We start from the raw sequence: 10,657 nt of genomic DNA, 5'->3' as shown, positions 1-10,657 counted from the left end.
CGAAAAAATTCTTATAGTGAAATCTAGAGAAAGAATGTGATTTAGGGAAAGATGATTTTGCATTTTGGACGAAGAGAAAGTAGTATCCGAAACCTTGACCCTTTCTGAAGCACAGAGAGGGGTTCGGGAACCTTTAGTTTGCTTGAGCGTGCAGGCAGAAGCCAGGTGGGTTCCTGGAGGTGACACCACTCCGCAGCTCCAGGTTGGATCCCGGGGAGGCCTGGAACCTTAACGTGCTTCCTCAAATTCCAACCCGGGAGCTAGGGCAAATCCGCCGACGCACCTACTGGAGAGCTAGGGAGCAAAGCTCCCGGAGCCAGGAGACCACGGGCGGTGAGGCGGGCGGTGAGGCTGACGGTGCTCGCGCCCGGAGGGCGCGCTCCGCGCAGGGAGGGGTCCTGGGAACGCGGGAGCGCGCGCCCTTCACGTGACCCGACCCGTGGGCGGCGACGCACACGACGCGCCCCTCACGTGGTCTGTCTTCAGCCCCGTCGCTGGCGGAGGCGGGCGCGGGCGCGTCCCTGTGGCCAGTCATCCGGCGGAGTTGGTCGCACAATTATGAAAGACTCGACTTCTGCTGCTAGCGCTGGAGCTGAGTTAGTTCTGAGAAGGTTTCCCTGGGCTGTCCTTGTCCGGCGGCCTCTGCTGCCGCCTCCGGAGACGCTTCCCGATAGATGGCTACAGGCCGCGGAGGAGGAGGAGGTGGAGTTGCTGCCCTTCCGGAGTCTGCCCCGTGAGGAGAATGGTACTGGACCCACTCAGGCCCGGGTGGGGAAGGGAAGGGAAGGACCTGGCGGGCAAATGTGTGGGGGAGCCGCGTTCCCTGGGGCGAAGGACCCTCGAATTGCCGCGAGGCTTCGGAGTTGCCCAGGCGGGACTGCTGTGTTGTTCGTTCGAGGGTGAGGGGCGGGAGGCAAGGTAGCAAGGTCTGGCGCGACTCCTCATCGAGGGAATCCCCTGAGGTGAGGCCGGCTCCCGCGAGGGCCTCTCGAGGCGACAGAGGCGCGATCCGGGGACTACCTGGCCGCGCTGAGCTGCTCTGAGCGGCTCTGAGCTGGAGTGAGCTCAGCGGCCGCAGCGCGCCAGACGCAGCGGTCTGCCGCCAAGCTCCGCATCTCCCGGGAGCGCGGTCCTCCTGGCGCCAGTTGCTGGCAGATAAGGGAGCCAAAAGCTCTGCTAAAGTTCAACATGGAAAAGGAGGGAGGGCTGGGAGGGAACAAAAAGGGTAGAAGACACGAGTTTGGAGCTGTGCCTTGTTTGCTGTGCAGTGGATATTCTACAGGTACATTTTGTATTTTGGAGCCAGAGGGTTGACGCTGTTGGCTGTACATTTGGCTTAGAATATTCTTTAGCAAGAATTAAAGGTCTCCAGGGTGGGGAACGCTACTGTGGGGACTGAGGCAGTGTGCTGTTAGGATTTAAGTTGAACTATCTAATCTGTTGCCCTAGAGAGGGGTCTAGGCTGAAGGGGCATAGTGGAGGGAGGGAGAGAGGCAGGCGGTGCATTGTAGCTTTTGATAAAGCTTTTTTGTTAAGACCAGGAACCGAATTCGAAGATTTCTTACAAAGAAAGTCTTTCAGATGAGGGACTTGAACAGCAGGGTAGGGATTTCTGGTCAGTTCTTTTAACTTGATAGGCTTTATGCAAACAGTTCTTCCACTGCTGAAGTCTGGCAGATTTTCTTTGCTCTAGCAGCAAATTTCAAGTGGCTTATCAAAGTTAAACCAGGTTTTTGCTTATAGCACGAGTTTAGTTCTACTGTGAACAAATAGTGCGTCTTTCACTATGTTCCACCGTCTTTGATAGTGTAAAGCCAATAAAAACGTCATCTCACCCTTTTCCTGTTTCTTAAAAGAAGGGTTTAAATCCCTTTACCTGAACTAAAATTTTGAATTTACTACTTAAAAGGATTTAAGGGAGTCTTTTAGGGAGGGAGTTGAATCAAAGGGATTTGTTTAAAAATAGCAAGTTGTTAATACTATTAAGTGACATATCTAGTTTTCTATCTTAGATGGTAAATAGCACAGATTTGAACCTATTAGCTTAGTATTTTAAAATATTTCGTGTATTCAAGATATGTTAGAAAATAGAAATGAAGATGCTTCATCTACAAAGCCATTCATTCTTTTCTGAAAGACTTATTTCTATTGAAAGTCTATAATTTCTTTGTTTTATCTCAAGTACCTTTCTTAAATCCAGTCTTTTTTAAAATTTATTTTTTTGTTTTAGGTGGACACAATATTTTATTTTTATGTGGTGCTGAGGATGGAACCCAGTGCCTCACACATGCCATGTGAGCCCGATGCCACTTGAGCCACAACCCCAGCCCCTTAAATCCAGTCTTTCACCTTAATGTCTTGCTACCTATGTACTTCAAAACTTAGCCTTTAGAAACTAAGATGTGGTCTCCAAGTTTCTCCTGTCTTTCTGTTTAGGTTCTTTTTATTAGCAGATAACCTCCCCCAAATGATTTGTTTACATAGATTATTCAACATATATGGCACATAGTATGAAGTTAGTATTGGTTGAACATGCTGTTAATAAACCTATTGATTCTGCAGGAAAAACAGTCTCACTTTAAAATTTAAATTGAATTTGATTTTATTTTTTACACTACTTAAGTCTTGATTGCTATTGAGTTATGGAATTTTTTGGGTGGGGGGTGGTTCTGGGGATTGAACTCAGGGTACTGAACCACTGAGCCACATCCCTAGCCCTATTTTGTATTTTATTTAGAGACAGGGTCTCACTGAGTTGCTTAGAGCCTGGCTTTTGCTGAGGCTGGCTTTGAACTCATGATACTCCTGCCTCAGCCTCCCAGCTGCTGGGATTACAGGCTTGAGCCACCGGGCGTGGTTGAATTATGGGATTTTTGGTACTGTTTCCAGTTAAGTTAGGATGGAATCAGCGGATAACCTCAAACTGGGGTTCTTTATTCAATGATGATAATTTGTTTAGCTTCCTCAACTTTTTGATCAACACTTGAATGTAAAAGTCCATTAAATACATTGTACCTACAATGTATAATTCTAAACAGTTATTTAAGGCATTTGCTTCTGGTAATCAGTTTCTACTTGGACACCAAAAGAAATTGTATAAATATTTTCTGGGTTTTACCAACCTAGATGCCCTTCAGTAGATGAGTAGATTAAAAATGTGGCATATATACACAATGGAATATTGCTCAGCAATAAAAGAGAATAAAATCATGGCGTTTGCAGGTAAATGGGTGGAGTTAGAGAAGATAATGCTAAGAGAAGTTAGCCAATCCCCAGAAACCAAATGCCAAATGTTTTCTTTGATATAAGGAGGCTGATTCATAATAGGATAGGGAGAAGGAGCATGGGAGGAATAGATGAACTCTAGATAGGACAGAGGGGTTGGAGGGGAAGGGAAGATGCATGGGGTAATTAATGATGGTGGAATGTGATTATCATTACTATCCAAAGTACATGTATGAAGACATGATTTGGTGTGAATATACTATGTATGCAACCAGAGATATAAAAAATTGTGCTGTATATGTGTAATAAGAATTGTAATGCATTCTGCTGTCACTTATAAATAAAAAAAAAATACATAAAAAAATGTTTTCTGGGTTTTAAAAAGCCAACTGACTGAACAATAATAGAAAACAAACAAAATACCAAGAAACACAAGTTGGAAAAGATGGAGTAGAAGTTGGGAGTCGTGGTGCACGTGCACACCTACAATCCCAGCTACTTGGGAAGCTGAGACAGGAGGATCACAAGTTCCAGGCTGGCCTAGACAATGATAATAGGACCCTGACTTAAAATTTTTTAAAAGTTGGGGGATTGGAGATGTAGTTTAGTGTCTATAGTGCTTGCCTAACATGTGTGAAGCCCTGGGTTAAATTCCCAGTACCACAAACAACAACAAAACTGGAGTGGAATCAGATTTTGTGGAAAACTAACTCCCAATTTTTGTTTTATTCAGTTGGCAACAAATCACTTATTTAATAATATAGTCCAAACACTGTGAAAGGCACTGGAGTGGGAAAGATATGTTAGACAAGACAACTTTTAAACAGCTTACATTCTAGAAATTTGTAAAAGATCAACTTGTTGTCTGATGGAAGATGGATCATTACTTCATAAAGCACATATTTAGTATCTACTATGTTTCAGGTATTGTGATACTTAGTAATCTTGAAAGGCAATATAAATATGCAAAAACAAAAGAATATGATACTTTTGCTTGAATTACTGGGACAGGGTAATCAGGGAAAGGAAAAGTCTGAGTACACTTGCAAAAGGAACTAGTGGTAGAGGTGAGTCTTAAAAAGAGTTAGTAAAAAGTAGAAATTAACCTAAAAATAGATGTGTCAGAAAACTGACCTTTACAAGAACAGAGCATCCTTATTTTTTATTTTTTTTTTTCTGGGAACTCTTGTACAAAACTGTACATGAGTGAAGTAAGGGAAGATGTGGGGTACCGGTAATGCTATTACAGATAGGCAAGACCAGATTTCTGAAGGTGATATGTATCATGCATAGGGTTTTGGATTTTTTTTCTGGATTTTTAAAAAAATGTTGCCACTTTAGGCAACACTATGGAGGATGAATTGATGAACGTAAAAGACACTCATAGAGGAGGCAATTTTAAGACTCTTGAAAAAATATTGAGGGCCTGAAATAATTGGTAGAAGAAAGAAGGAAGAGATTTTGCCCTTCAGGAGTTAAGAGAAGTTGGTCACTTTTGTGGAATAATATCTCTAATTTGTGGGTATAATGTTCATAGTAATCAGCCATAAAATGAAAACATTTAATAATTGAAGTTATTACTTAAAGGATGTAGATGTTATAGTTGAAAACAGTACTTAAATTAATACAAGTAAATTTTTTTTAAAATGGACTATTGAATCAAGCACTCATGAAATTTAAGTTGGAGAGCCCTACCAATTATAGATTTTTTGATTTAATTCTCTGATTTCCTAACATTCTAACATGGGAGATTTTAAACATAAAGATTGTGTATATAGTAAAACAAACCACCATGAATCCTTTGACAAGTTTCAACTGGCATGTGACTTTTGTTTGTTACATTATCCCTCCTTTTCCTCCTTAACTGGATAGTTTTTTGTTTGGTGGCATTGGAGATGGAACCCAGGGGCACTGTACTACTGAGCCACATCCCCATCCCATTTTAGTTTTTATTTTGAGATAGGATCTTGCTGAGTTGCCCAGGTGACCTCAAACTTGTTATCCTCCTGCCTCAGCCTCCTAAATTGCTGGGATTATAGGCATGTTCCACTATACCCAGCTCAACTAGATAATTTTAAAGGAAATCATAAACATGTTATTTATAAATACTTAATTGTGTGTATACCTAAAAAGACAGGGACTCCTAACCACAGTACCATTTGCTTGCCTAAAAAGTAATAATTCCTTAGGATTGTTGAACAATCAATGAATATCCCTGATTATCTCATGTTTTATTCCCTTGATACGTTTCATTCAGGATTAAGAATTCTACACTCAGCATTTGGTTGATAACTCTTTCAATCACTGGTACCCCTTTTTTTTGTTTTGGTCTTGTCATTTGTCATTTAACAGAATAATTATTTGCCCTATAAAATTTCCCACACTTTGGATTTTGTTGAATGCATCCCCGTAGTTTCATGCAGCATGTTTCTTCTCTGTATTTACTATAAACTGTTGGTAAATCTCAAGACTTGATCAGATTCTAGTTTCATATTTTGGCAAGATTACTTAATAGGTTTAATAAGTAGTATTCTGTACTTTCTACTGCATCATATTAAGAGGCACTTTTTTTTTTTTTTTCCTGTGCTAGGGATTGTACCCAAAGTTAGGCAAACCACTCTATCATTGAACCCCAGTCCTTTTTTTTTTTTTCCCTTAATTTTTTAGATTGGGAGATTCTTATTGTTCACCACCTATTCTCTCAGTTGTGAAGATCTCTTCAGTCATTCACATAATGCTTTCAGTAGGAGACATTAATTTTTGCCAGCTATACATTATTTCAATTTTGTGTCCTCTTTCACCTTTTGCTTTGAGGAACTTTTCAGCATATAAATTGCTCAGTCTTTTTTTTTCTTAAGTGATTCCCCACTAAATATCTGTTTTAAATTTGACCAAACTTAAGTGGGACCAAAATTTAAAATGTTTGAGATTAGTGTAGATTATAAGTATCATTTGACTATAGGGATTTTAACTGTCATTTATGTGAACCCATGAAAAGAACTTAGATGGGTATCACTTCTTTCTTCTTCTGGGAGCTTTAATATAAAACTACCATATGTAGTTTGGAATGAGTGGAGTGTGGATTGATATGGCAATAATGGAGGGATTTTTAGAAGGCTCTTTGCAGTTATTTGAATCTGACTGAAGTGTTTGACTTGGAGAATTGGACCTCTTCTAGTTTATCTTATAAAAATGATTGGCTCTAAAATAACTACTTTTAGAGATTTTATTAAGTCTTGGTTCAGTTCATTTGGAATTAAAAATTGTTCTGAATCTGTTTAACCTGTTTTTGGTGAATTGTGTTTACTTTTCTACCACTTAGAAATTTTAGAATCCTATTAAAGAATTTTGGTATGTGGAGGCAAGCAGTTCTTTGAGGTTGGTAGACTTGTCTCTTGACCTAAGTGTCTTTGCCAGGTCACAGTATCACCTCCCCCCCCCCCCGCCCCCCCTTTCAATTTTAAGAAAGGGTCTCACTATGTGGCCTCTAACTTCTGGGCTCAAGTATTCCTCCTGCTTCAGCCTCCCAAATAGCTTCACTGCAGGTGTGCACCACAATGCCTGGCTTGAAGTCAGGATTGTTGATGAGCATCGCTGTTAACTTTTCTGTCTACATATGATGATTTTACTTCTACTTGACCTCAGGAGCAATAATAGGATTAAAATCTGTAAAACACTCTTTGTCTTTCCTGCTATCATGTAGACATGTTAATAACATAACACGTTAACTATGCACCTGCCATACTTTTTGGAAACCCAGCTCCTAATGCAAAGTAAGAAAAAGCTCTTGAGCCAAGCCATATGAGGAGCCTAACAACCTTGAGAACCAGGTTCAGTGGTTGAAAAGTGTGTGCAAAGTGAAATTTAACAGGCTTATTTACCTTTTTTTCTCTGACAACTTGGTAGCACACTAGAAATGATAGAAGGAAAGATCCAAGAAGCAGATTTTGGGGGTGAGGGGTACTGGAGATCGAACTCAGGGCACTCGACCACTGAGCCACATCCCCAGCCTTGTTTTATATATTATTTAGAGATAGGGTCTCACTGAGTTGCTTAGCACCTCGCTTTTGCTGAGGCTGGCTTTGAACTCTTGATCCTCCTGCCTCAGCCTTCTGAGCCTCTGGGATTACAGGCATGTGCCACTGCATCAGCTAGAAGCAGATTCTTTATTATAAGGGGACTAGAGAAACATTAATTAGACTTACAAAGCTTGACCTTACTCTTCAGTATATGAATCCATACTTTCTTTTCTTTAAGAATATAGTTTACCATATACAATATACAAAAGGCACTCTTGTACAAGAAAAGTCTATAGTAGGCCTTAGATAAATTTTTATAGGATTAGCTCACAGGTATTAGCATTTAACTGTGGTCTTTGTTCTAAATGCTTTACATATATCAATCCTTCAAGAGAATTCCGTGTGTGTGTGTGTGTGTGTGTGTGTGTGTGTGTGTGTGTATATATGGTCCTGGGGATCAAACCCAGGGCCTTGAGCCAAACCCCTAGTCCCCTCAAGAATATTCTAAGAAGTTGACACTATCCCCCATTATTTACTAAGGTCACAAAGCTAATAAGTGTCAGACTGGGTGTTGAACTGCCAAACTATATAAACTTGGAGATGCATCTTAATATTCAGGGGTATATATGTTCTTAGGATAGATTATTTGCAACTTAGTTATATACATTTTGTTTTGTTAAAGTGTAGACTTACTAGTTGAGGGAATCCTTTATAGATTGGAAGTCATTAACTAAATAGATTTCTGTAAGGATAGAATTCTTCATTTGTAACTGTGAAAACCTGTCCATTAATGTATCAGTAAAGTATCATCACATGGCAGGAATAGATACTGGGTTGATATTGCCTTATTGACTGTATGAAGATCCAAGTTTTTAAATAGAGATTGCCCTAATATTTTCTTTAGATTTTTCTTTTTCAGATTTATTTTTGTGTTATCACCTGAAAATTTTTGGTGGCTGTTGATCCATTTAGTTCAATAGATTTTATTGCTTTGGCAGGGGGGAAAAACTCATTTTATCAGGGAACCAGGAGCCAGGAACAAAATGAATTTAAATTGTATCATTTGACTTCCATTCCATAATATTTAAAAGTAAACATATATAATTGAGTTTTTTGGTGGTTGGTTTTTTAAAAATATATTTTTAGTTGTAGATGGACAAATACCTTTATTTTATTTATTTGTTTTTATGTGGTGCTGAGGATTAAACCCAGTGCCTCACATATGCTAGGCAAGTGTTTACCACTGAGCTACAACTCCAGGCCTGGTAGTTGCTTTTTATTAGGGAATTCAGATATATAAATAAACAATAGGCAGATTATAATATAACTCACATACAAATTTAAGAAATGAAATAGTATAGATAAAATTGAAATTTCCTGTGTTAAAATCCCATTATATTTTCCACTTTTGTAGACATAACTGTCATACTTAGTTTGGCTATGGTTACCTCCCCTTTTCCTAACCTTTTTCAGTTTTCTATTTTATACCCCAATGCTAACTTTTTTGTTTTATGAACTGTACATCTAAGTTTTACTTTTTTTTTTTTTTTTTACTTTTTTTGGTAAATTTGTTAATTTATTTGGGTTATTGATGCTCACTGTCTTCTCCCCTCCCCCCCCCCCTCTGATGGTGCTGGATATTACACCCAGGGCCTTATACCTACTAAGCTGGCACTCTACCATCTAGTGATGTCACTATTCCTTAGTTTTTAAATTTCTTTTTTTTTTTTTTTAATGCCGTACTGGAAATTGAATGTAGGGTTCCTTTTCCACTGAGCTTCAACACCAGCACTTTTTTTTTTTTTTTTTTTTACAGAGTCTTACTAAATTGCCAAGGGTTGCATGGAATTTAGGATCTTCCTGCTTCAATCTCCTGAGTAATGGTGACTGCAGACATGTACCACCATTCTTAACCCTGATTCTATATTTTAGTGTGATCATATATCAGTATTTTCTTTATGTGATTTTTGGTCATAAAGTTCTTCATCTTTTTTTTTTTTTTTTTTTTTAGTAGAAGTTTTAAAGTTTCGCTTTTCATATTTTGACTTTAATCCATCTGGTACTAATTTTTTTTTTTTTTAAAGCCAACTAACATGTGCATGGTTAGTTCAAAACAAAGTCCTCATGAACAATTACAGTGACTAATTTTTTTTTTAAGAGAGAGAGATAGAGACAGAGAATTTTTTTTTTTTTAATATTTATTTTTTAGTTATCGGCGGACACAACATCTTTGTTTGTATGTGGTGCTGAGGATCGAACCCGGGCCGCATGCATGCCAGATGAGCGCACTACCCCTTGAGCCACATCCCCAGCCCCAGGTACTAATTTTTTAAAAATTTAGTGTGGTGGGGCTGAGATTGTGGCTCAGTGGTAGAGCGCTTGCCTAGCATGTGCGAGACCCTGGGTTCGATACTCAGCACCACATAAAAATAAAATAAAGATATTGTGTCCAATTACAACTAAAAAATTTTTAAAAAAGTGTGGTGGTTCATGTACATATATTGGAGCAGTTCATATTTTCACTGATTTATTTTGCTGTCTCCATCACCAAGTTTCCTTAAATGTGGATTTGTTTCTAAATAAATTTGCTTTCCTGCAACTGTTTGTTTTGATTTTTAGCAATCTTATACGTATAGGCAAAATTTATTGACTTAGTATAAGAAATTTAAAATGTTTGATTTTTTTTTCTGCCATTATACTTAGCTTTTTATCCTAAAAGATGTTTTTAATTCCTTTTCATTCTCCTAATAATTTTTTCATGTTAAAATGAATTATTTTAGGCAAGATTTTCTGTTGACTAACTGAGGAAAAATTATTATTGTTTGGGCTAAATTGAGGTTGATTACTTTGTAGACGTAGTTATTCCCAGACTTAATTATTTCATATCTTGGAGCCCACTGTATGGCATAACAGCAACTGCTCATGGTTCTCTTTATCATACATTTTATACCCCACAAATCTGGGGCATTATTGGTCTATAAATAATCAGGGTAGCAATTCCTTGGAGAAATCAGTAAGAAAAGCAAAGCGAACAGAAAATAGGTGTAGGAGCCTTTTTACAAGAAAGTCATGGTCTGGATTTGATTCAGTTTAGTTTCTTTGGTATATACGACTCCCCCCTTCTTCCTTGGGGATTGAGCTCTAGGGTGCTTTAACCATTGAGCTACATCTCCAGTCTTTTTCATTTTTTATTTTGAGATAGGATCTTACTAAGTTGCTGAGGCTAGCCTTGACTTTTTTGTTTGTTTGCTTGTTTTTTGTTTTTTAGTTGGACACAATATCTTTTTTTTTAATGTGGTGCTGAGGGTCAAGCCTAGCACCCCGCAGGAGCCTAAGCGCTGAGCCACAACCCCAGCCCCTAACCTTGAACTTTTGATCCTCATGCCTCATAGCCTCTTGAGTAGCTGGGATTA

At 38.8% G+C, this 10,657-nt stretch overlaps 1 protein-coding gene across 4 annotated transcripts in view; it reads left to right on the top strand.

Annotated features, from left to right (window-relative positions):
• The first annotated feature begins 612 nt into the window (after window positions 1-612).
• The window catches only part of Trpm7 (transient receptor potential cation channel subfamily M member 7), a 103,759-nt gene continuing 93,714 nt past the window's right edge, over window positions 613-10,657 (top strand). For all 4 annotated transcript variants that reach the window (XM_046460781.2, XM_046460780.2, XM_058584795.1 and 1 more), the window contains exon 1: window positions 613-745. In XM_046460781.2, coding sequence (XP_046316737.1) covers window positions 743-745 — 3 coding nt within the window. In that variant the 5' untranslated portion in view covers window positions 613-742. The remainder of the gene's footprint in view (window positions 746-10,657) is intronic.

This window comes from Marmota monax, unplaced genomic scaffold, assembly GCF_021218885.2.
Source record: "Marmota monax isolate L192 unplaced genomic scaffold, Marmota_monax_Labrador192_F-V1.1 WCK01_AAM20220418_F8-fsc00001, whole genome shotgun sequence".
NCBI classification, from domain to species: Eukaryota; Metazoa; Chordata; class Mammalia; order Rodentia; family Sciuridae; genus Marmota; species Marmota monax.
The sequence above is the reverse complement of the archived record's forward strand: the minus strand, read 5'-3'. Positions and strand labels throughout refer to the sequence as shown.